The 27,276-nt window shown below is 41.3% G+C and overlaps 1 protein-coding gene across 2 annotated transcripts in view; it reads left to right on the top strand.

Moving 5' to 3' along the window:
* The window catches only part of KCMF1 (potassium channel modulatory factor 1), a 70,917-nt gene extending 51,133 nt beyond the window's left edge, over nt 1-19,784 (top strand). For both annotated transcript variants that reach the window (XM_045828202.1, XM_045828203.1), the window contains exons 4-7: nt 8,581-8,682; nt 10,809-10,983; nt 13,142-13,424; nt 17,682-19,784. In XM_045828202.1, coding sequence (XP_045684158.1) covers nt 8,581-8,682; nt 10,809-10,983; nt 13,142-13,424; nt 17,682-17,943 — 822 coding nt within the window. In that variant the 3' untranslated portion in view covers nt 17,944-19,784. The remainder of the gene's footprint in view (nt 1-8,580; nt 8,683-10,808; nt 10,984-13,141; nt 13,425-17,681) is intronic.
* Nucleotides 19,785-27,276: the final 7,492 nt, after the last annotated feature.

The following is a 27,276-nucleotide window of genomic DNA, read 5'->3' as shown; positions in this document are numbered from 1 at the left end:
ACAGTAACATACAGAGATTTCCATCATCACCAGACTCTAATTTTTTAAAAACCTTATAAACAGTATAAACCCACTAACTTAAGTAGAGTTTATCTCTGGCTCTTCACTAAAATTGTTGCTGGCTTTGGGGCCCTGCCTCCATTCCTGTTCTCTTGGTGTCAATAAGAACCTGAGTTCCTATTGATACCATTAAGCATTAAGAGGTGCCCATTTCCTTTTCTTAAAGTCCACAGACAAAATATCTAGCTTACCCTTGGGATGATAGAAAAAGTAAGGCTTACATTGGATTTTTTCTTCAAGGTGAATGTGTATGCTCATATATGGAATGGATTGTGGACAAGATAAAGCTCTGACTCTTATTTGGAGTTATTTTTTATTGTGGCTAAATTATGTTATTTCAAGTTTCATGAATCCCAGGGTATCAACATACATATATAATTTAAATTTCCAAGAACCATATTTAAAAAGAAAGCTTAATTATTTAGGACTTTTTGAAAGTATATTTTATTGATTATGCTATTAGTTATCCCAATATTTCCTCCTTTGCCCCCCTCCACCAGGTATCCCCCCTTCCACCAGCCTTTCCCCCCTTAGTTCATGTCCATGGATCGTGCGTATAAGTTCTTTGGCTTCTCCATTTCCTATACTGTTCTTAACCTCTGCCTGTCTATTTTGTACCTACTGTTTATGCTTCTTATTTCCTATACCTTCCCTTGATTCTCTCCCTTTCCCTTCCATCCTCATAACCCTCCATGTGATCTCCATTTCTCTGATTTTGTTCCTATTTAGTTGTTTGCTTACTTTGTTTTTGATTTTTATATTCAATTGTTAATAGTTGTGAGCTTGTTGTCATTTTAATGTTCATAGTTCTGATCTTCTTTTTCTTAGATAAGTCCCTTTAACATTCATATAATATAATAAGGGCTTGGTGATGATGAACTCCTTTAGCTTTACCTAATCTGGGGAGCACCTTATCTGCCCTTCCATTCAAAAGATAGCTTTGCTGGGTGGGGTAATCTAGGTTGTAGGTCCTTACTTTTCTTCACTTTGAATACTTGCCAGTCTTATTTAGGACTTTTAAATCAAGTCTTAAAATGTAAGGAAGATCAAAACTTTTGTATATAACAAAAACTACCAAATGTTCTAAATTCTGCTGTCTAGTTCCCTGGCTGGTATGGCTCGTGTGGTCTGAAAGGGTGATACGTCAAAATGGATCAGCCTCATTGCAAAGAACCAATCTAGTGCTTAGGCACCTACTGAATGATTTTGGTGAAAAACCAATCTCTGTATAATGCTGCAGTTTAGCTTCAGTTAAAGCCAGGTTATATGTAGAGCAGATAGGTACTTTTTAAAAAATGCATTATGCTATAGCAGTGAACAAAATGAGCAAGAAACTTATTAAGCATACTGGCCACCACCACCACCACCACCACCCAAAAAAAAACCATGGAAAGAACTTATCACATGGAATTTAACTTTTCTTTGGTTGTTTTTAAAGCTCTACATACCACCCAGAGAGAGAGTGCTGCCCGGTGTGGGTGTATGAGTTCAAGAAAGAGGCTGGAGGAAATCTGAAGTTTGCTTTAGACTGGTTAATAAATCACGTGAGGATGAACGTGTGGTGCTCTTGTTTAAAGCAAAAACCAAGCATGCTGACTTTAGACTTTGTGCTTGTGTGTGTGTGGACATAGCCTGTCACAGGGGAGAAGTTGTGCAAGTTAAGCAGTGACTTGGTGTTTATGTACGGACTTGAGAAAGTTTGCTTTACACATCGATCACCACCCATGTTAAGAATATTCCCTGACTGTTGCTTGCTGTGAATCATAAACTGGGACCACACGGGGAAGTGGAAACTCTGTTGTGTCTAAGCATGGGTTGTCAGTACATTGGAAAAGGCTTCTAAGAGCATTGCAGAGAAAAAGCAGGACTGTTGTTGACCTTCAGTGGCACGGGGAAGCAGAAGGGGAAGGCTCAAGCAATAGCAAAGACAGCGCGCAAGGACATTTGTGAATAAGGGTGAAGGGGAGCAGCAAGTAACAGTTAACAGTTGGTGTTTCATACAACAGGGTAAATATTTGTTATTTTTCAGTATCATTGTGTATTTGAACTGTACTTGACTGATTTATTCAGTTATAAGATAACTGGACCCTTGTCAAAAATATAGAATCTAAATTCCTAGATTCCAGGTAGAGGCATGGGGAACTATGATTTTAAAATCTGTAGTCAAATTAAGAAAACGCTGACTTAGGCCAACTCAGTAACCCTTAATGTTGACAAGTTGTCATAATTTTAAGTTAACATATTACATGGAAGTTTTTTGTTCAAGAAATAGATATTACTATATCATGTGGCAGTAGAAGTATAATAAATACTAATGTTGACAAACTCATAATTGTAGGGTCAATAGCTTATCCTTTGTGTGGGATTTTCTTGTCCTGTAAAAAGGATTGGGTACCACCACGTAAACTGAAAGACACAATCAAAACTTGTGCCGCTGTATTCGTGCCCCCGAAGGGCAGCACAGCGTTCCACCTGTCCCGGTCCCACCCCCGCCTCTGCCCTGTTTCTCCTGTCCCACTTGGTTCTCGCTTCTCTTTCTTCTTCTTGCTTTCTCCGTTACCTCTCAAGCAGGTAAGCAGGTAAGACCTTAAGTCACCAAATTCTTCTCCTAAAACATGAATTAGTTTGCTAAGTACCTAGTAGTATAAAACCTAAAAGGTGATCTAGGCATCTGGTCCCATCCACAGTGAAGTTTAGTTTTCCTTTCGAAAGTCCGCATCTTAGTCAGCTTCATTTGGCCCAAGTGTGGCGACAGCTTCCACTTGGTTGTAATCTAGTCTCTTAATTTTTCCATGCGTGCTGTGAAACCAGATGATCCTCCTGCCCCAGTAATTCCTTATGTTGGTAGTTAATTCTTTTTCCCTGGTTATTACAGAAGTTTATTTGTTTTGTGTTAACTTCTCTCTGAATGAAGCACTTCTGGGTACCTTCATCTTGCCATCTTAGCACACTTACTGTAATGAGATCTAAAAGACATTGAGTTACAGAACTGAGATTAATATACAATGTTAAAGATCTTGATTGTCTATTTTACGTTCCCATCACAATGGTGCTTTCCTTTTTTTATCTTTTTTATTTAATTGTTGTTCAAGTACAGTTTTCTGTCTTTTACTCCCATCCTAGCCAACCCTCAATGGTGCTTTTCTAGTTTGGAGGAGAATTTCATTCTTATTAGAACTTTCTTGCCCGGGCTGCTGTGGCTCAGTGAATTGCATGTCAGCCTGCAAACCAAAAGGTCACTGGTTCGATTCCCAGTCAGGGCACATGCCTGGTTTGTAGACCAGGTTTTCCCAGTTGCAAGAGGCAACCAATCAGTGTATCTCTCAAACATGGATGTTTCACTCCCTCTCTTTCTCCCTCCCTTACCCTCTCAAAAAGAAAAAGAAGAACATTCTTAGTATTGTACATGTGTTATCTGTACTTCCCCACTCTGTCTTCCTTCCAAGAATGCATATTATGGAGGAGATTTTTCTCATCTAAGAATGTTTACATGTATTCTTAAAGTACTGAAACCTCTGCCGGTATCTTTTTATAATTAAAGTTGTATGTAGATTTTACCCAACGGCCAATCTAAAAAATGAAGATGCCTTTTCCTTTTGGTTATTTTCTCTTTGGATAAAAGTCTTATACACATAGTCTTATGATATAACAATACTATACATAGTCCAGCACCTACTAACTGTTGAAAAATGCCAAGTCTCAAAATATCTAAGTTGGTTGGTTTGTTTTATTTTTAAACAACTGAAGGTTGTTTATCCAAACCTCATCAGTCTCTTTGCTTTAACAAGCCTGGTCATGGTTCCCAGACAAGAATCAAATCACACTGTCCTGCATTTCTCAAAGAGGTTACAATCTAGTTAAGGAAGACATAAATACATGAAAAGTAAAACACGTGTATCAAACACTATTACTCAGTGTCACCGTGCAGGAATGGCACAGACAGTAAAACCCGAATTCCTAGTGAAGGGAGAGTTGATACTTTTTACTTTGTAAACTTGTGAGTAAAAACAATTGATTTTCTCCTCTCTGGCAGAAACAAGTGCCCAACCACTTTTCTAGCATCTTCTAAGAAAGGCACATGTATATCTGTCTACTTCTCTTTGCCTCACAGGCACATCCCATTATGACCTCCCTACTTTTCTCCCACAGTCACGTTTAAACATTATTTCTCATGAGCATCTTAGGTTTTCTTTCATTTATTTGTTTATTTGTTTGTTTATTTATTTTTAGAGAGAGGGGAAGGAAAGGAGAAAGAGAGAAAAAAACATTGATTGGTTGCCTCTTGCATGCCCCACAGCTGGGGACCTGGCCCCCAGTCCAGGCATGTGCCTTGATAGAATTGAACCAGAGGCCTTTCAGTTTACGGCCCAGCCCACTGAGCCACACCAGTCAAGGCTTAGGTTTTCTTGAGGCTATTTCTCAGTCCTAAGGCAGATAATCAGGACAGCTACAGCTTAGGCATTAGAAGAACTGGGATCACAACAGAGTCAGATTCTCAGGGGACTTCTGCTTTCGAGAAATTGGAGTAGTTCCTTTTTCCCTCTCTATCCCTGAGCTGCCCTCCCAAGTCTCACCTTTCCCTGCCTCCTCATCCCCAGTGCTCCTGCCTTCTCCCACACTGCTGTAAGGGGCAGTAAGGTCACCACCAGTTGCCCGAATTTTTCTCCAAGTGAAAGAATTTAAGCACAGGACACATGTGTTGGCAAGGTGAATCACATATCCTATCCTTAACTCTTTTTTCTCTAGAGAGGCACAAGCCTAAAACTTTAACTGTATGTTTCCCAGGGGCTTCCTTTGATCATGCTCCTGTGCTGCAGTCTCATGTTCTTAGCTGTGCTCTTTAAGATTGAAGTTCCTCATACTTCAAGGCTTAGCTACCATTCTTAGATCATCATCTGTCTATTTGGACCTCTGGAAGAGTGGGGCCTTTTCACTAATAGTTCCTCATTATTTCTGTCCTTAGCCTCTCCTGCCTCCTTTCACCACTTCTGTTGAAACTACCGTTTCAGAAAGCCCATTTCCAACCTATCAAGCCTCCTTTGTCTCCCTATACACCATTTTATTCCCATGTCCTCCTTTTATCCCTTGCCCTAAGGTCTATGGGGATATTGGTCTTCTGATTCCTGACCTTGCCCTGATCTCAAGCTTTTGTCCCACCCACCCTCTTTTCTCCTTGGAAGTCCAATTCATGAAGTTATAGACACATTTGCATATGATCAGCAATCACTGTCTATCTTACCATATCACATTTAAAATACATAAGTAGGAGTATTTGCTGTCTTATTTTGCAATTGGCCGTCAGGTCTTGTTTACTTTGGAAAAGCTTATGTCTCAGTCTTGACCATTCAAGACTGGGCTTAGGCATAATGTGCACTGAATAGCATATTTTAATTTTTTTTTATGGAAACTATTTTGCTAGACCATGTCAATGAACTGGAACACTGCAAAGAGGCTTTATCAGAACTCAAGTTTGAACTGTCTGTCCGGACCTGGTGTCTGGCTCTGAGATGTGTTTTTGTTGTGAGTGAGAGCACTGATGGGCCCGTAGTTCTTTCTTTAAATTCTATTTTATTGATTATGCTGTTACAGTTGTCCCAATTTTTCCCCATGTGCCCCCTCCACCCAGAAACTCCGCACTCGCTCAGATAGTCCCCTCACTCTTGTCCGTGTCCATGGGTCATGCATGTATACTCTTTGGCCAATATATTTCCTATGCTGTCCTTTATATCCCCATAACTATTCTGTAACAACCAATTTGAACATTTTTTTTTTAGAAAGAGGGTGAGAAATATCTATGTGTGGTTGCCTCTTGTGCACCCCCATACTGGGGATCTGGCCTGCAACCCAGGCATATGCCCTGACTGTGAATTGAACCAGGGACCCTTTGGTTCACAAGCCCACACTCAAGCCACTGAGCTACACCAGCCAGGGCTGAACATCTTAATCCCTTCACTTTTTTTTGCCCATCCCCCAAAACACCGCCCCCTGCCCACACTTCGAATCTGGCAACCATCAATATGTTCTCTGTATCTATGATTCTGTTTCTATTCTACTTGTTCATTTATTTTGTTTTTTAGATTCAATTATTGGTAGATATGTGTTGCCATTTTATTTTTCATATTTTTGATCTTCTCAAAGAAGACCCTTTAACATTTCATATAATACTGGTTTGGTGATGGTGAACTCCTTTAGATTTTACTTGTCTGGGAGGCTCTTACCTGTCCTTTGATTCTAAATGATAACTTTGCTGGGTAGAGTGACCTTGGTTGTAGGTCCTTGGTTTTCATCATTTTGAATATTTCTTGCTAATCCCTTCTAGCCTTTTGAGAAATCAGTTGACAGTCTTATGATATCTCCTTTGTACGTACCTAACTGCTTCTCTCTTGTTACTCTTAAGATTCTGTGTCTTTAACATTTGGCATTTTAATTATAATGCATCTTGCTATGGGCCTTTAGGGGTTCATCTTTTTTGGGACTCTCCGTGCTTCCTGGACTTGTATGTCTATTTCCTTCACCAAATTAGGAAAGCTTTCTGTAATTATTTTTTCAAACAGGTTTTCAATTTCTTGGTCTCTCTCTTCTCCTAGCAGCCCCATGATGCGAATGCTTGAAGTTGCCCCAGAGGCTCCTTACACTATCCTCATTTTTTCTTAATACTATTTTTTCTTCTTGCTGTTCTGATTGGGTGTTTTTTGCCTCCTTATATTCTAAACCACTGATTTGAATCTTGGCTTCATCCACTCTATTGTTGATTCCCTGTAAATTGTTATATATTTCAGTTAGTGTATCCTTCATTTCTGACTGGTTCTTTTTTATGGTTTCCATGTCATTTTTCATGCTGTTGAAGTTCTCTTGAGTTCATCTGCTCTTCTAAGTTCATTCAGCATCCTTATAACCAGTGTTTTCTGTATCTAGTAGATGGCTTTTCTCCATTTTGTTTAGTTCTTTTTCTGGAGTTTTATTCTGGTCTTTCATTTGGGCCATGTTTCTTTGTCTGCTCATTCTGGCAGCCTCCCTGTGTTTTTGGTTGTTTTTTTTTTCTTTGTATTAGGTAGAGCTGCTATGACTCCTTGGTTTGGTAGCATGGCCTAATATAGTAGGTGTCCTATAGGGTCCAGTGGCACAGCCTCCCCTATCACCTAAGCTTGGCAGTTGAGGTGCACACTCTGTGTGGGCCAAATACACCCTCCTCTTGTAGGTGAGCCTTGATTGCTATTGGCAGGTCAATGGGAGGGGCAGGATTTATCCAAGCTGATCAGCTGCAAGGACTGGCTGTGACCACTGACCACCAAACTCTAACCACCATGGATGATCAGCTATGCAGGGGCCCACTCCACACAGTAGGACTTACTTCAGCAAGGCTGTGGTGCCCACTGAGTTCACCTCTTGATGTGTCACTTGTGGAGGGGGTTGGGTGGTCGTGCTCCAATGTGGTCTGTAGCTTTCCATCAGGTGTGCTGGCTCTGGGGTTTCTAGGTGGTGCAGGCCAAGGTCAGCCCCCTGGAAGTGTTCTGTCCAGACCTACCTGGCATAAGCTACAAAGTTGGCTGCAGATGGCTGCTACTTGTTTTGGTCTTGGAGGTTCCCAAGCTGTGAACTGAGGCCAGATGCTGCTTGTTTGAAAGGATTTAGAAAAATCTGAAGCATGAGCTAAGACAAGCCATTTGTATGGAAAAGCCACTGGAAACAGCTTGGCTGGGCTCGAAAGTTGGGTGGAGTGGAGCCTCAGGGAATCACCAGGGTGGGTGAACAGTGTAGACCAGTTTGCTGGGGTCTCTGATAGGTGCCTGCCTGCCAGCTCTTTGTGGGCAGGGCTCCGAAAAGGAACAGTGGCCTTGCCAGCAGTTCTGTCAAAGAGAATGTTGTCTCCCCAGTTCTTAACCTGATGCCAGACACTTCAGTTCTTCCCCATATGCCCCTGGTGTCTTTGAAGCTGCTGCCCCTGCTGGAGTTTGGAGGGAGTGAGTCTGAGTAAGTTCGTGCATGGACCCTTTAAGAGGAGTTGCCTGTGAATCCAAGAGTTTCTATGTTCCACAGCTTCAACCCCATTGGTTTTTGCAGCCAGAAGTTGTGGGGACTGACCTTCCTGGCACTGGGGCCCCTGGCTCCTGAGATGTCCCTCCCAGTGTTGACCTACAGCACTGTGGTGGTGGGACCAGCCCGTTCCACGACCGCCCCTCCTGCCAGTCTCAGTGTGGTTTCTGCTTCAGTTCTGTATTTGTAAGACTTCCATTCATGTCAATTTCTGGCGGTCCTGGATAATGGTTGTTGTGTAGTTCAGTTGTAATTTTGATGTGGCCATGTGCGGAGGCGAGCCATGTTTGCCTGTGTCACCATCTTAGCTTCCTTCCCCAGTGTGCTGCCGTTCTTGTGAGGCCTCCCCTGCCTTCACTAGGGCAGGATCTGCTGCGTTTCTGCCTGGGTAAAACTTGGTGGTAGTAAAATTCACAGTGAAGTATTCATCCAGAAAGATGCCTGATCAGTGTCCATTTATTAAATCTGCTTTCTTTTTCATTTCAGATTTGTCCTATATGTGCAGCATTACCTGGAGGTGATCCTAATCATGTCACGGATGACTTTGCAGCTCATCTTACACTTGAACACAGAGCCCCTAGAGATTTAATATCCTTTCCAGATGCAACAAAGGAAAAAGTTGTTTGTTACAATTGTCATTTTGATTCTTTTTAAGAACAGTATCCTCAAAGAGAAAAACTGACTTCTAATTTTATTTTATTTAGTTTATTTGATGTTTTCCTAAAAGCGACTCAGTGCTGAGATACAATTTTTTGCTTCTCTTTCCAAATGCTATGGCTTATATGAGTCGTGCCTGTTAAGTAAAAGTTGACTTGCTCTCATCATTGTTAGTTTTTATAAGATATTTTGATCAGATTATAAGTCTTCTGGAGAATGTTTTCATACAAAAGAGGAAAATGCTGATCCAAATTAAAATCTAAGTAATGGACTATAGGGAGGGTTTATTTGCTTCCCCTCTCTGCTCTCCATTGCCTTCTCCTATTACAGGTGGGTGGTGGGCAGTTGTGCATTTGGGGCTCTTTTCCCCTTTGGAGTCTCCTCCAGGGAAGGCCATTTCCTGCCCAGTCTCTCTGAGTTGGAAAGCATATGGTCAGGTTCAGCTGTAACTTCCTTTTCCACTTTCATTTCTGCTTCCCCTTCCCAAGCTTATATCTCATGAAAGTTCTTGGCATTTCTCTCAGTAATCTCCCAAAAATTTACTAGCCTACCACAGTGATTAAATTTGTAGGCGTGGTGCTTCTGGTTTCAGGTTATGAATTATTTTTCTAAAACTACCACTGATTACTATAGGATTTTGTTCTCATGTAAAGGTTTCAGTGTTCATTGTATTTTGAAGCAATTCAAGTGCAACCTTTTTCTCTGCCAGACTTTATTCTTAATTCTTTTGAATGCCTCTTGGCAGTTGTAATTCATATGAGAGAGGCACTGGTTTGGTGGTTTTCTTGTCCTGTAGCTCCCATCCCTTGATCTTCTAATTGGAAACATGGCCCTTTAGAGCTACAGGGAGAGAAGTGGAAACCAATGGAAAGTAAAGGTATGAACCCAGCCCAAGATACTGGAGTGTCAGCCTGCCCTGAGCCAGTACTCAATAAGTAGAAGAAGCCATTCTTTCTCTCTCCTAAGTGCAGGGACCCCTAAAGCAAAAGGAAGAAAGCAGTGGCTATTTTTTCAGAGCATAAGGAAACCCAAATGGGCCAAAAATACTTAAACCTTTGAGTCACTTTCCATTTCATATAAAAGAATCCTACAATACTTAGAAGGGCTGTGTTTGATCCATGCTTCACTCCATCTCCATGAAGAAGCTAGGCAAATAGTAAAACCAAGCTGTTATCCTGACTCTTTTCAACAAGTTCATGAACCTCTAGTGAAATTGGTGTCTGTTCAGTAGACTGTCCCATATCACCTATTCAGCATCATTCCTGTGAGATTTCTGTAAGAATTCTCTGGTTACCAATTAGAAGATTAAATTATGTAAAGTATAAGAATAGGAGTAGGCATTTGTTACATTTTAGATTCCAAATGAGTATTACCAAGAAGTTCAGAATGTTGGCATAGCAGGTATCCTGGAAGCATACCAATTTTTCAGGCATTTCATGTGCTTTGTGGTAACTTGGACAAGAGGGAGAGGCTTCTCTCTAAGCCTCCTGGGCACCAGAACCTTTTGTTGTTGTTGTTGTTGTTGTTGTTTAGCAGCAGCATTGAAAAAGAACTTAAACACAGTTTAAAACTAGTAACCCAGGGGACTCTTACTTTTGAATTTAAATTATTCATAATGTTCCTTTCTCTTTACAGACTTTAACTGACATTTGGTCAGCTTATGTATTAGCACACTCTCCCCAGATATAAAAACTGGTGCTTATTAATTGTGGTTACTTCAGTGTAAACATGTAAAAAGTTCAATACTGAGATCATCATGATAAGGGAATGTCTTACTTTGGGTATCTGACTGGGCGATGCCTTTCTCCTTGTCTAGCAGTGTTGTTTTGGTTATTTTAGCTGGAACCAGGAGGAGATTTCTTTGAAAACACAGTATATACACACTCTCATATTGCTTTAGAGTTAATAGCCTTTATAGATATAGTTGTGACATTTGCATTCTAAATTAAATGTGCTATTTTAAAATGCTTACAATTTAAGAAACCTAGCAAGTGCTTCAGTGATTTTTTTTTTCTGTCTGTAAAATACTTGGGGTCTTTTCTTAACTTTGGAGTTATGATGAATCGAGTGGCGTTCGACATGTACGTAGAATGTTTCACCCTGGCCGGGGATTAGGAGGTCCTCGTGCTCGTAGATCAAACATGCACTTTACTAGCAGTTCTACTGGTGGACTTTCTTCTTCTCAGAGTTCATATTCTCCAAGCAATAGGGAAGCCATGGATCCCATAGCTGGTAAGTTAGTTTCATGTTAATAAAGGAGATGGCCGGGGAAAGGGCACCCTTTCCATTTTATGGTGGAATTTCGCTCATCGCACTCCTACATTCTTTTACAAAATTTTCCAAAGTTTTATAAGTGTAAAGTATTTTTAAACTAGACAATCTATTGTAGTTCATATTATTCTGGTGTTTCTTTAAGCACTTAGGGGTATAAGGGAGTAAGGCATGGCTATATGCTCTGTTAGTGGCCTGCAGTGAAACCCAGGAGAATCATAAGAGATTGAAAGACCACCAAAATTTCATGGTTCAGCCTCCACAAGTACACAGATAAGAAAACTAATGGACAAGACTAACGAATTAAGCTCTTCTCATACAAGAAAGTAAAGTAGGAATTTCTCTGTTCTTGGCTCGATTTGAGAACTATATTATTGTGGAACATACTGAAAAGTACATGTTTTAATAGCTTGGGAAAGTCTTACTGGAAAACAACATTTGAACATGGAGTTTCTAGGAAGTCAGGATTTAATGGACAGCCACCCTGGAAGCCAGCCACAGACACAAGGGTTGAGAGTCAAAATAAAATATCAAAAATCACTATAGGTAATGGAAGGAAAGTTGACTATGGCTGGTGAGCACACAGTAGAGTATACAGATACTGAATTATAATGTTATTAACCAGTGCTACCTCAGTAAACTTAATTTTTTTAAAAAATCGCTGTGGCCTAAGACAGAGGCCCCCCCGAGCACAGACAGGCAGTAACACTGTGGGAGGCCCAGGATGCGTTCTGAACGTGTGCACGCGGTGGTGTCTGCGCCTAGAAGCCACCATGTGTCTTACAGAGCATACTGAAACACTGGGAAGTGTGAGCCTGTTATAGAAACTAGGGACAGTTTCACTTACCAGTGTTCTTTAAAGTGAGAGTTCCACAGTGTAAAATTATTCTAGATGTGCTTTGGGCCTTTGGATGTGCAGTAAACTGAGTTTGGGGGATTTAAAAGAATATTTTTCCAAAGGGAATACAGTATTTACCTGCTGTCTTTGGTAGCAGGTTCTAAAACTAAAAGTTAATTTCTGGGCTGATGGTTGTCAGAGGGGAGTGGGAATTGAGGGACTGAATGACAGAAGGTGAAGGGATTAAGAAGTGCAGATTAGTAGTTACAAAATAAAGTAATTCTAGGAGCAAAATCACGATTGAGAAATTCTCTCTATTCAGTTTTTTCTCTCAGTGAAAATTAGTTTATTTTAATGATGGATAATATGAAATAATGGTGTAAGAATTCCTGGGGTAAGACAACAGTGAACAAGAAAACACAACCATACCTGTTCATGAGTTTTAATGATGAAGAACATTTGCTAGCCTGGGAATTCTGCAAGGCAATTATCAATTCCAAGTACACTTGGTAGGTAGACCCTCTGAGTAGGACAAAGCAATGATTGCACCTTCCTTAAGATGAATATGCAAGGACAAAGGTCCACATTACTCTTAATGAGTACCACCTTATTGAAACAGGAGGGTCTGGATCGAAACAGACCACTAAATAGACCACTATGCAGTCAGGAGCCCATCAGCCTTGCTAAGCGTCTCCAGTGGTACTCTGGCACTCTCAAAAGACAGTGCCAGAAAAGTACCTGAGAGAGAAGACAAAGTCAAGTGTGCAAGGGTCACTGTTAAAAGTGACCCAGGTCTTTTGGGTTCAGTTCTGATAATTCAATTATCGAATAAATGTTTGAGTGCCTACTATGGATCAGGCGCAATTCTAAGAACTGGGAAGATCATAAACAGTACATTTGATCTATGCTTTCCTGGAGCTAATGTTGAGGGGGTTTATGTATTCTGATAGGACTAGTAGATGAACCACTTTAATCTACTAAAATACTAAGAGAAAGTATAACTACATTAGCTCATTAAGCAAATAACTTAAGCAACATTATGTTTTGATTAAAACAAATAATTGTATATGGGTGAATTATTCATGTGGGCATTCCTCACGCATAACTCCTTCCTCCAGGAGGTACTCTAAAAAGCATTGCTCTGAGCTGAAACTACATGTTGCCATGGGTACCTGCCTGTTGGCCATCATTTTTAATGTTCTGGGAGGAAAGTGATCTGCACCCTTTCGTATTCCACACAGCGTTTAAGTAGACACTAATGCTCTTCATTTCCATTGGCAGAGCTTTTATCTCAGTTATCAGGAGTGAGACGTTCTGCGGGAGGACAGCTTAATTCTTCTGGCCCTTCCGCTTCTCAGTTACAACAACTGCAGATGCAGCTGCAGCTGGAACGGCAGCATGCCCAGGCAGCCCGGCAGCAACTGGAGACCGCACGCAACGCAAGCCGGCGCACTAACACGGGCAGCGTCACCACTACAGTCACGCAGTCCACAGCAACAACCAACACCGCGAGCACGGAGAGTAACCAGCAAACTGTCCAGAATTCCCAGTTTCTTTTAACAAGGTGGCTCATTTATTAACGTTACTTCCAGAAGCAATGTTTGTTAGCACTACACAGTCTGAAATACTCTTTTGTCTTTATGTATGTTGTTTAACACTCTGCCTTTGATCAACCCGTTAAAGCCCACAGATCTCTAATCAAAACTGCATATTCAGTATTTCTCCAAGAACATGGAAAATAATTCTTATTTTAGATAAAGTACAAATGCTGGTGGTCTTGCCCTAACAGCATATCATCATCTAATAAGAATTTCTTTTCCCAGATTGCCCATAAAACTTAAACACTGTATCGTTATGTGTATGGGATATATTAGGCATATTTATTATCGTAATTCTTTTCTCTGCCAATTTCAGTCTTCTGTGAAATATTAAAAGGTACAAGAGGATTTCATAACGTGTTGGTTTTCTCCTGAGAATTTTATAAAGAAGCAGTATTTAAATTCTCACGGTTGGTGTATACAAAAATAACTACTAAAAGAAGGGTTTACCACAGTGTAAGAAATATTCAGTACACTCAGTAAGTGGTTCTGCTGGATGGAGTAGAGCTCTTACTTGCTTCTGAAAACTACCATTAGCAACTAATTGTATTCCTGTGCCAAAAGCCTCACAAGCATTTTATGTGACTTTTAAGAATATAAACAGGCTTAGAAGGAGCAAAAATGAGTAGACTTTGGCTAAACATAGAATAAATCTGGTCTAATTTGGGCTTTTAATGAAATAGGAATATAAAGTAAAAACTGTGAAATGAAGAAAATTAGTGTAATACATCAGCTGTCTCCAAAATGCAATGCGTGTGACAGTTAGATGTTAGAAGAAAATATTAGTTCTATGTATATTTCCTTTATCTCATACTTGTAAATGTCTTTGGTGCATTTATAGAGTTGTAAATAACATATTGTGGATGCAGACTAAATAATGTTCGTGGACCTCTGTCTGGAGCCCCAGCTTTGCCACCCATTTAGTTGGGAGCTTAGGCAAGTCACTTAATTTCTCCAAACCTCAGTTGTATCCTGTGAGTTTTGCCTCTCGGGGGGGAGAATTGTTTTGAGGATGAATTGAAATATTCATGTGTGTATGATCTGGTTCAGTATCTGCCATAGAGTAAAGGCCCAATTAATGGGACCCATTATTATTTGTTAATGGATCTAAACAGGGAGTTTCAAGCAGGAAATTTATCTTTGAATTATCTCTGCAAAAGTCAGTTACAGTGTCTGGTTATTACCAGAACATGTTTCAGATAGATTTGCCTGCTGCCATGTAACCTGACCTGTAGGGACTGGCCAGCAGCAAGCATATCACTTGCCAGATCTAGGTGCCTCCCCCAAAAAGGAGTCCTACCAATGTGCACATCTACTGAGAGCCCACTGGCCTGTGGGTGGAATGAATGTCTTGGCAGTGCTTATTAGAAAAGACATCTTCCATCCTGACCAGTGCGGCTCAGTTGATTGGGTGGTGTTCCGCAAACCAAAAAGTCACTGGTTCAATTCTCGTTCAGGGCACATGCCTGGGTTTTCAGGTTCAGTCCTGGCTGGGGCACAAATACAAAGCAACTGATCAATGTTTCTCTCTTGCATCAATGTTTCTCCTCTTTCTCCCTTCCCCTCTCTCTAAAATCAAAAGTAAAATTAAAAAAAAAAAAGATTTTTAAGACATCCAACCCTTGACCCATTGTTTGTTTTGTTGTTGTTTTGTTATGTTTGTTGTGTTGTTTTGTTAGCCCCACACTTGTGGGCTGGATAGGGGAATTTTCTCAGTGCACTTTTCTGCATTAGACATCCAGCTCGCAGGGTGTGGTGTGGGTGATCTCACTGTGCCTTCTTGGTGGCCCCCTTCTGTCGTCAGACACTTCACATTGCATACTGCCTTGCAGTTTGCAGGCCACTTCCCACGCCTTTCGTGCTATCATTTGTTCCTGACTCATACGATTAACTAAGGCAGTATTTCCCAAAAACTATTCCCTGTGTGTTATATATTCTAAGGAATGTATGCAGTTACTTATGTACATTTCTGTTTCCCCTGATGAATAAGTTTGGGCAAAACTAAATATCAAGAACAGTTTATTTACCATTGGATTTCTCAGAATTTCAAATAGCGTATTAACATGCATTGTGAATGCTCACAGCAAGGAGTGGCTGCCGTGTCCCCAAGGGGAAATCCTGGTCTCTGGTCACACAGCTGTTGTGTGATCTGTGTGCGGCTAGAGCCTGATCTTTGGTTTCTGTGGCCAGGGGCAGTTTCTGTTTGTGCAGCCCTGGAACCCATGGTGAGGACATGGTCTTTTGGGGATCATTGACTTTTTAGAACGTGATTAAGTGCCTATGTCAGGTTTCAGTCTTAGTAATGAAGTCAGCTAGTTGCTACCCTCATCTGAAGATCCTTGACAGCGTTGCAGTTACCTCTAGATCCTAAATGAAGTTAACCTAGTCCTAGTCCACTACCAGATTCTATCTGCTCAGAGATGAGACATTTCGTCAGTCATTTCCTAAAAATTGAAGGAGTAATATTGGAATTATATGCTCTCCAAAGGGTTGGAGCATCAGCCTGTGTGTTTCTAGTTTTCCTGCTTGCTGTATAGAAAGTTCTCTATATATCCTTTATTTTTCTATAGTGGCTTTGACTTTAGGGCCCCCCCCCCTTTCTTTACTAGAGGCCTTTTCTAAAGCAAAGGATGTGGAATGTATTCCAGTTCTTAACACTTTTATAGTTTTTTATTGAAAATATGTAGCCTATTAGTTTCCTATTCTATTAGATATTTTCTTAGGATATTCTTAATTTGGGTTGGTTCTTTTTAAGATTTTATTTATTTATTTTTAGAGAGGGGGAAAGGAGGGAGAAAGAGAAACATTAATTTGCAAGAGATACTTCAATCGGTTGCCTCTTACACATCCCCAAGTGGGTACCTGGCTTGCAACCCAGGTATGTGCCCTGTCGAACCAGGGACCTTTAGGTTCACAGGCCGGCACTCAGTCCACTGAGCCAGCCAGGGTTCCCAATTTGGTTTTAACCATTAATGTCATCAGTCACTTTTTTCCATTGTAAATTTAATAGCTTTTTATGTAATTACTTTCCACATCCTTTTGCTATCTTGAAGTTCTGAAATTTGGATCTTTTAATTTGTATTCTGAGCCATAGATTTAATCACTTTGGTGGTTTTGAACTTGACAGCTATGAGATTTTGAGCAAGTCAACTTAACCTCTGCTTCAGTTTCCTCTTCCTGTGAAATGGTGATAATAACAGGACTTAACTCACAGGAGTTAAGAGAGATAATATAAAAAGCATTTAGAACAGAGCCTGACCCATTGTAAGTGCCCTCCCTGTTAACTTTGGGAAGCCTCTGTGCCTTTCACGTAGGAAAGACAGTGGAGAGCAGGTGCCAGCTGCAGAGGAGCTCGGAGCAGCTCTGTCTGTGAGCTCCACGTGCATCTGGCTTCTCTGGGAGAAGCTCCTGTCCTGCACGCCTGCTGAACCTCCTTCACTGTCTCTGTCTTCCGTGTTTTGTTCGTTTTCCTGAATCCATTGCTCCACTAGTTTTCCTGTCCATCTTTGCCACTCACTAACAATGTAGAAGAAATAAAATCAGTCCTGAAACTAAGCAGAATTTTGCTTAAGTTATTTAAGAGGTTAATAACGAGAATTCAGCTCTTAACATCTATCCTGCCTCCAGGCAGATAAGCATTCTGGGCCGTTAAACCTCAGGTCAGCCCTGCTTATTACCAGGTCCTCAGTAGGAGAAGTGTGTAGGGGACTGTGATGGGCTGGTTCTTGCCCTCATGGGCTTCTTCATTTTGGGAAGAATTACGTGGAAGTAATAGAGAAAAGACAAACTTTAGGAATTCTTTTCAGTCAAATATTCTAGTCACTACAGATTTGTCTTTATGACCAGGGTTGCTATGTTCCCCATTTTTACTACCCACAGGTGAAATCCCAGTGAAGGAAATCACTACTTCCCCAAGCACCTAATCTGTTAGAAATTTTGTTTTCCTCAGAAAAATTTTCACCACGTGTTCTCTGAAGGGAACATGGGAAGTCTAAAGGTATTTGTCTCATTGAATCTAATTAAAGCACCGATTGCACCTCAAGGTAACAGTGTCACTGCATGTGTGGGATGAACCTCGAGAAAAGTCAGGTGGTAAATTAGGGCAGGGTGTTCTAGGGTGTCTCAGGTTCTGAGTGCCACACCTGCAGGATGTCGCAGAAATTTCACATGCCATTGTCCATTGACTTTTGTCCAATAAGGTCTTTTCTTTTTAACTTACACAGGTTGAACGATCCTAAAATGTCCGAAACAGAGCGCCAGTCCCTGGAAAGCGAGCGTGCAGACCGCAGCCTGTTTGTCCAGGAGCTCCTTCTGTCCACTCTGGTGCGCGAGGAGAGCTCCTCCTCGGACGAGGATGACCGGGGCGAGATGGCCGATTTTGGTGCTATGGGCTGTGTAGATATTATGCCTTTAGATGTTGCTTTAGAAAACCTAAATTTAAAAGAGAGTAATAAAGGAAATGAGCCTCCACCACCTCCTCTTTGATGACATCCCAATTCGCAGACAATGTCCTCTGTGCTGTATTTGCCAATGAAAGTGGACAACAACTATCTTGGGTTTGTTTGGTGATTGTAATTTCAGGTCTGTCAATCTTGTTACATTGTGTACATTCAAAAGGAAGAGAGAAAATATATATGATAATCATTTCCACATAACTAATTTTTACTTCTAGCAGGTAAATGTAGGTAGCAGTGCAGGGGTGATCTCTGCTTCCTGTACCTTGACATGCAAAAGGCTCTTCTAATACTCCACATTCAAACTGAAGAGGAAAATTGAAATCTCTAATGAAGCTGCTGTGTGTATTTATGAATATTAATGAATAAAAACTGCTTGGATGGTTTACCTTAACTACTGCATGAGGTTTTTTGCAGCGTGCATGAGTTTTAGTGACCTTGTTATTTAAAAAATTAAATACAAGGAGTAAAACTTAAACAAAAATAAAAGCCCAAAGCTTTCCCAAACATTATTCAATGGTTACGCAGCAAAAGAGTTACCTGATGAAGTAGCTTTTGAATAATGTCTGCCCGAATCACCTTTCTTTGTGTGCCTCCTACGCATAGAGCCGGCTCTGCAGTGGAATCTGAGGGTTGTAGCAGGTGTCGCGCTCCGCCCTGTGTGACTGTCCTGTCGCCCTGTTAATGATCTTACCCACGTGGAGCTCAGCCTGTCTCGTTAACTCATCTATAGAAGATACACCAGTAAAGCTACTGTCGGAATCTGCTGCAGGGTGCTTGTGCGCCCTGAAAACAAATCCTGTTCGTAGTTGTTTCGAGTTTTTACTTTTTGTGGTTGTTTAAATTTTTTTCAATTGTTAAATGTTTTATTTGGGTGTAGATGAATTTCATTTATTCACTGTTCAACAAAATTAACCTGAATTATGTTGTCTTTGTTCTTGAAAATCTCACATTCTCAATCATATTTTGTGTTATTTATGTATGTGCTTCATGGTTTGCTGAGACAGATCAGTATCAGGGGAGCTTTGAGGGTTTGCCTTCCCAGATTTTGTCGATACATTACAACCAAATTCTTGACGCTAACTTCAGCACCTTTTATTTATTGGGTTTTCTCTGGCATAAAAAGTAAAGCCTTTTAATTGAATCATGCCACCTATATGCCTATATTATTAATCCTATGTGTAAAAAAAATGTACAGCTTTTTGGATTTGTTTTGGGATTTAGATGGGCCGGGATATTTTTTTATTTTCTGTTGCAGTTTTTGTGCGTAGACTTTCACAATAGCTCCAAGGCAGGGACAGCGGATTTGGGGTTCGGGGGGCAGTTTTTGGAATGTAAATTTAGGACTTTTAAAAAAAGGTGCGCACAGCTTCTGATAAATTTATAACTAGACTTAATCTAATCATGTCTCGTTCCAGTTCTCAGTTCTCTGAGCCCTTTTCTCAGTCTCCTCTCCCTCAGCCCTTTTTCTTTCTCGTGTGCGTTTCTCCGTTTCTGCAACATGACAAGCATACAGACGCGAGCACCGTCCGGTGTTCTTCCGAGAACTGTGAAGTCCATGTTCATCCAAATGTAACCAAAAAGGAACTCACCCCACATGTCTAAAAAACTGTTGCTTCTCCTCTGCAACTTAAGACTCCATCAGTTTCCAACTATAATAGCTTTGTTTTCTTTAATTTCTGTGACAGAAAATGTTTCAAGGAGAATCTTACACCAGGCTTCTAGTTTTACTAGAAGTCAAGTCCAGGAGTGATTTCTTTTTCTCAATTGGTTGTTGAAACGTTTCAAAAACCAGTTTTCAAGCTGTGGTCTTTTCAAACACATCTTCTGCACAAAAGTCACACATTTCAATAAAGCATTTTCAAGACTGTTGACCACTTGAATTTCTTTGCTGTTGATGAATTAGCCTAACCATTACTCAGAGATTTTATATCTCTAATCCAGTAATTTTTTTTTTCTTTTCATGCTAAAAGGTCCTGGTTTTGTGTGAATGCACTACTTTGGATATGAGAAATAGAAATTGCCAATTATATGCTTTCCCTTTTCTGCACAAATGATGGGAAAATGTAAGATCCTTTTTTTTTTTTAACGTGGTTTGAGGCAACTGTAATTTCATTTAGGGCAGTTTAATTTAGGTGATGAATTTAACACTTCAGAAGACTTCAAGTTTCGTAAGCTTCCATCTCATGTCGAATACTGTTATTATTTTCTACCAGCTATTTTACAGATACCTCACCTCATCCTGTATGTAATCAATAATGATGTATTATCTTAGGACAGAAAGACACAGACTATCAATATAAAAAATATATTTTAAGTCCTTCAAATTCTTGTGTCCTTTTTGTTTAGTTTCTGAATTAACCTATTTTTGGTATTACCAAATAATAATTGCAAAGACTTTGATGTAGAGGAGACAAAATCAATATACCACTGTTTATTTTGGCTACACCTTCAAATTTCTGAGTACCAAATCCTGGGTTTTGAGAGGTTTGGTTTTGTTTCATTTGAGTGTCTAGGGTATAATAAGTTTGTAAGTGTTCTACAGTGCTTGTCTTTACTTTCTGTTTGTTAATAATTTCAATCTTTCTGTTCAAAGTGTTCTGGAAGAGTTTAATGTCATGACTCAGAGAATACAAAAAAAAATTTTATAGTAAAGAGGAAGACCTGGAGAGAATGTTTATTTCTGTGTATGTAATTTATGGAGCAGACTGTGCTGTGTGTTCAAGAATGCCAGAGTGATTCCTGCCAGACTCTCATTGTGTGTAGGGATCCGTGAGCATCGCACTCCTGGGCGTTTAGTCACAGAGAACAGTGGGATTTGCAGTTTGACCAAAATAGTGGAATCTACTTCATGACTTCCTCATATTGTCATTCATTTAGTTTCCTAAAGTATTTGAACTCTGAACAAATAGACGTTCCTATACTTTTATGGCAGTAGTCATAAGATATAATTTCTGTTACTGGCTACAGTGAAATACTTGGATTTGGATTTAGTTTGTATAGTTGTTTTTAACCCACAGAATTGGAGTCTAGTTTTACTAACAGAGTAATGGATTCTTGTTGATAATTAGACTCAGGTAATTTAAGAGAAAGCCCATTTCCCTAGGTCCCCCAAGGGGGGAATAACAGAAGCAACACAAAAATCTATCCCATTCCCCTCACTGCCTCCTCAGGCCCAACAGGTTTCCTCTCAGTGTTTGCATTTTTGGTAGTGCACAGCAGTCATCTTACTGAGCCGCAGACCACGAGTGAAAACAGCAGGAAAGGGCCCAGCAGCTCTCATGGCCCCTCACAGCAAGTATCTCACTTCCCTGTGTACTTGACTCCATGGCTTTTGGGGTCCACACACACATCAGTAGTTCGTACCTCTGGAAGGGCCAGTGGGGAAGGGAGGTGATAAAAAGGAAAGGTGGTGGAAGGAGGTGGTTGGAGAGAAGGGGTCTTCTGAGCAGGACCCCAGCCACTGAAAAGCGCTCAGTGAAAAGTTTCACTGGGGTCCATTCGGTTAGTTCAGCCCTACCTGTGCATCGGGAATGTGCAGAAACTACCCACGGGGAGCAATGGGTGCTGCTAAAAGCTCTGACGAAGGAGCACAGTTTTGTAAGGGAAAGCCCCACAGCTGAAGCTGTTCTGTTCGTCAGTCATGGCATGTACAGTTTTGGAGGCACATGAAAATTTATTTCATTATTAAAACAGCAGGTATGAAATTTTCTAGAATTATATGCTGAAGTTGATGTTAATGTAGGCACAAAGGACGTGCTTTTCTGTGCTCTTTCTACAGCTCCACTAGACACTAAACCCAAAACAGGTTCTCTTCCAGGACGATACTGGAGCCCTGTCTTGGTTGGAGTGGGGGGAAGTCAGAGCTGGAATGCGAGGTGGAGCAAGTGTTTGCAGATTTCCTGGTCATTTGTGACAATGTGTGAAGTTCTGTGGCTTTGAACATGGCCTTATCTGAATAATTTCATAACTATTACAAAGCCAAATTTGAGTAACTTTTTCAGAATAGAATAAAAATGTATCCCTTGTCCACATCAACTTCAACCATGCTTAAGTAATGCTTTGCCTTTGTTTCTGGTTGGTTAGTATTTGTTAAGTTTTGGTTCTTCTGGTTTTTTTCTGCCCATCTCTGTCAAATAATTGTTCTATAAATAAACATACGGGCTTGGGGAATTTCTTAAGGAATCCTGCTGCAAGTGTCACATGTAGATGTTGCCACTTGGTTGGCGGATTCCATTTGAAAGATGATTTTCTCAGAGAAGCTGGCCCAGAACCTGAAATCCATGTGGCTTTGTGGTCAGTTGCTGTCAGGTGGGCAGTGTCAGCTTCCTCAGATTACAAAGGTGTTCCCCTCCAGTCCTCTGGTTTTATAAAGTCAGTTGAATTTTCAGGAGATGGTTTTAAAAAGTGTTTGGTTAAAAAGACCATGATTTTGCAACCCTAATGACTTCCCTTGGTGCCCAGATTGTGCAGACACTGATGAATGTGTGCAGGTGATTTGGAAACCCATGTGGACCGTGTGCACAAATCCTTCTGAGCTGCTCTGCGAGCGCCTACACCCACAGTTTTTCTCCCCGAATCTGAGAGGTCTGCACTAACCCTTTAGGACCAACAGGAACCTAGCATTTACATTGTTTCCTTTGCAGGCTGGATGTGGCCTGTGGTTTGTTGGCTCCCCTGTCTACACAAACCACTCTCCCGGATCTCTCTTCCATGCCATTCTTTTGAGCTTAGTAGGTTCAGAGCTTTGGCCTAAGCCTAAGCATCATTTACAGCTTGCAACTTTTACAAACATTCTCCCCTCTCCCACCCATGTCTCAAGAGAATTCTTCAGAAACAATTTCTTAAAGGCCTTTCTCCCTCATCTAGTTGGGAGTGTTTTCAAAGGTCACCAAGCCTGTTGCATTTGGTAGATAAATCTGGTGATGTCTGATCCAGTGAGTAAGCTACTCCTTTAAATTTCGCTACCAGACATGTGAGTGTGTTTAGTGTTTTAACCCTACGCATAGAACATCAGTCTGCACTTAATAACAGCTGGCATGGAAACAGTCCATATGTCCCATTTTGTAAGCTGAAGGCCCAGCTCTCTTGTTTTTAGATGTCCTGACAACACCCTGGATAAAAGGTTGACCTGAGGTCAAAGTATCAATATTCCTAAATTAAGATTTTGTAAAACTTCTAGATCAGCAAGTGGGCCGGGCCAGCTAGGAAGTAGGCACCAGCCACTATCTGGAGGATGACAATTTCATGGACTCTTCCACCCTAACCACATAAACCATCCTGGCCGGGCTTCAATACTTTTAATTTCACCTAGAAGCTGCTTGTGACAAGGAACAAGACACTAGTTTCACCAATAACCCATTTTTTGATATGCAGTGTGCTAATTCAAGTCTGTTCAGTTGCCAAAGAGCTTGTCAAAGCTGCCCCAGGAACCAAGCCCAGTCAGATAGCAGCCACCTCATTAGTCGACCACTGCTAGAATGAGGGCTAACCTTTCAAAAAGTCACACAGATGATGCCGTGGTATTTTTAAGTGAATTAAAGACATTGCAATGGGCTGCCCAGCTAATTTATTGAACCCTTGTATGGATTATCTTTTATAACAACATCACTTGGTCAACCAGCGTCTCTGTTTTTTATTGAATATATTTTTGGTTGCATATAGAAACAGGCTTTGTGTTACATCATTTTGCGTTGCACCTGTGTGGACATCCTTGAGTTCAATGCTTGTGTTGTATCGTAAGATATAAATGATGCTCAAAAGACTTGGACTTCTATGGTACCCATGTCTTAGCTGATCTACAGGAGATTTCTGTAGTTTTAAATGTCCCACAAATAGCTTGTTTTCTTCTGTCTGCCTGCATGTTTCATTAATGCTTTCCAGCGACACCTAAAGTTTTAGCTTCATTTGCCTACAGAATTTTCAGGACCCACCCAGGTTACCCTAAGACCCAGGCTGATGGCAGTTGGGATGCAGAGCTTGAGAAGTGAAGGTGTGGCTTCTGTCCTCTGTCCAGAAAAGGACTTTAGAATACTTCCTCTACTTAAGCTTCACAGGACAAGTGAGACTAGAAGGAAGGAACCGAGAGGACCCTCCAGGACTCCGTTGGGATGAGCATGCTCCACCCAGGAAGGACCGGCGCCAGAACCAGACTTGTTCCTTAGCTATTTTACTTCCTTGTCAGGGTCTCTGTTGGCTTCTTGGTTGTCGTTGGATTTTTTTTCTCATTCAACACTCAGCTGTCTTCAGTGAATGCTAGAGTTCAAAGAGATTGGTGAAAAGCATACATTTTTGACATCCTGAACAACAGCCTTTCACTTTAGCCTGGGGCTCTAGGAGTTAAGGGGATGAAGTGGAGTCTCTAAAGGAAGGTGCAGTGTATCTTTTAAGAACACCTTGAGCATATTTCAAGGAGGCTTAATTATCTGTAGTGTTTTTTTTTTTTCCCAAGTGGTCACCATTGTATGGTTACAGAGCACCAAACAGGTCCATCTGATTAAACCCAAACCCACCACGCAGATGCTCAGGAGCTCGTCCAGCGGCCCGGAGGCTGACATCCCATACTGCTCTGTCTCACACTGCCTTCAGTGCAGCCGGGGATGGACTGAGTTTCCTAAAGGATGCAACAAATACTACTTTTCACCTCTTATGATGCTATAATGTAGACATTGTTATGTGGCATTCCAAGTACAATTTAGGACAGTATTTAGCAAAGTGTCTGGAAAATGCTGAGCTTTTACATGTTTGTAAATTCTGTAACCAGCTATAATAGGTGGACATGAGGAGAAAGAATAGAGGAAGTTGTTGGGAAGATTTCAATGAATGGTAAGAATGGATATGGACTTTCATATTAGAAATTAGGGTTCATCTTATCATTTTGAGGTCCCCTCTCCCACCTCAAAAGTGCCCAAATCGTCCTGGCCGGGTAGCTCAGTTGGTTAGAGTGTCATCCCAGCACACCAAGGTTATGGGTTTGATTCCTGGTCAGGGCACGTACAAGAATCAACCAATAAGTGGAAGAACAAGTGAGTCTCCCTTCCTCTCTGTCTCTCAGTGCTCAAGTCATGCCTGGACTAGAAGGCAAGTACTGGGCTATAATTGGTCAGTCAGCTCTGGACGGGAGTGTGATGTTGGCAGAATCCCCTGGGTCACTGACATTGCTTGCCCCAAGGGGGAGAGAAAGGAGTTGATGCTGTTCCTTGATCAAAGGATAGAATTTAAAATTCATTAAGAGGATGAAGAGATGCACAGTTTTGTATAAAGGACGGTAGATGAAGCTCAAAATCAAGTGGAGTCAAAGGTGAAGTTTACGAAAAACCTGGGGATAGACACCTGGAATTAAAGCTCAGAGTTGGAAATGCCCAGTTGTCTCTGAAAGCAGTTCCCACAGAAATGCTGGTGACGAGTGGACACCCACCCAGAACTGGGAGAAGCTACAGTGCAGTGGTTACAAGCACAGACATGGTTCCAGTCCTGGGTTACCACTCACTACTTGTGTGATCTTAGTCAAGTTAATTAACCTTAATTAGTGTTTCACTATTAAAGTGAAAGTATTAAATAGTGTGTTAATTCGGTGTCTGGTGCAAAACAACCAATAAGAGGTAGGTTGAGGCAGGAAGGCAGAGAACACAACAGGAAATTCACACAGGGGCAGCTCCAGAAGACGGAGCACCTGCCCTTCTTCAGACATTTCTAAGATACCAGGCAAAACCCTCCCCGAGAATCAGTGACCTAGTAAAAATGAAAACCCAAGATTCTTTCTTATCCAAAGAGTGTGATCAAGGGGAGAGAAGTATCAGCCTAGCTCAGGTGGTCGTAGGTATCACTGATTGACCCCTCACAGAGGATCCTACCACCTTTTCTTTACTCGGTTTGCTGTGCCTACCAAGTGCCAGATCCTCCAGGTTCTGCTGGCATGGCACTGTTTCCGTTCAGTTGCTTAGGCCAAAACCTGTTGGGATCATTTCCTACTCTCTCCTCGCACTGCACATCTGCCTAATCAGCAGACCTCCTGCACTATTACCACCACTTCTCCAGGACCTGACTCACCCTTCTCACCATCTCCACTGCTTGTCCTGCCCGGGGCCACCTTCAGTCGTCTCCCACCAGGATCATCGCCATCGTCCCCAACCGGCATTCCTGTCTCTTCCCAATTCTCGACACAGCAGCGGGACTGGCTCCTTAGAACCCAGTGAGATCCCGCCACTGCTCACCTCAGACCCTGCAGTCTTTCCATCTATCTGAGCAGAGGCCAGATTTCTCACCATGGTCCCGAGGCCCTGCAGGTTGTGGTTCTTGTCATTTTTCTGGGCTCAGCTCCTGCTGCTTTATTGCCCTCACCCCAGCCTCACTTGCCACCTCGCTGTTCTTTGAAACTTACGCCTTTGCAGCTCCCTTTTCTTGGAAGGCCCTTGTTCCTTTACCTCCTTCCGTGTGTCAACAAGGCCTTCCCTGACCATCCAATTAAAGACAGTGATCCCATGCCCCCCCAAGCCTCCCAGAATTCCCTAGCCCCCTTCCTCACTTTATTTTTTCCCCATAACTCATACCACCATCTGACTCCCCCCACATCTACATACATACACATGCATCATACACATACAGACACACACATGTGGATGCTACCTTTCTGTTAGTCACCACTACCTCTCTGTGTGTCTACAACAATGTCTGGCACATAGTAGGTGCTCTGGAGATACTTATGAAAGAATGAATATTGTGGGCCAGGATGTTCAGAGTGATTTTAAAAGTACACACCAATATGAAACACAGCTGCTGTGGAAAAGATTTTGGCAGTTCCTCAAAAAATTAAACATGGAGTTACCATATGACCCAGCAATTCTACTCCTAGGTATACACAAGAGAATTAAAAACATGTTCATGATAGTTACATGCAAAAAAAAATGAAACTTGACCACTAACTTAAACCATACACTAAAATAAATTCAACATGGATACAGGACTTAAATATAAGTTGTGACACCATAAAAGTCCTAGAGGAGAACATAGGCAGGAAAACTTCAGATATCCCATGCAGTAATACTTTCACTGATACATCCCCTAGGGCAGGGGATATAGAGGACAGAATAAACAAATGGGCCTACATCAAACTAAAAAACTTCTGCACATCTACAGAAAACATCAGCAACCATATAGGAAAATATATCTATCAATGATACCTCGAACAAGGGTTCGATCTCCAAAATATATGAAAAACTCACATGACTCCAAACCAGGAAGACAAACAACCCAATTTAAAAATGGGTAAAGGACCTGAACAGACACTTCTCCAAGGAGGACATACAGATGGCCCAGAGACATATGAAAGGATGCTCAGCATCACTAGCCATCAGAGAGATGCAAA

The sequence above is a fragment of the Phyllostomus hastatus genome, unplaced genomic scaffold (assembly GCF_019186645.2).
Source record: "Phyllostomus hastatus isolate PE091 unplaced genomic scaffold, TTU_PhHast_1.1 phas_scaffold_78, whole genome shotgun sequence".
NCBI classification, from domain to species: Eukaryota; Metazoa; Chordata; class Mammalia; order Chiroptera; family Phyllostomidae; genus Phyllostomus; species Phyllostomus hastatus.
The sequence above is the reverse complement of the archived record's forward strand: the minus strand, read 5'-3'. Positions and strand labels throughout refer to the sequence as shown.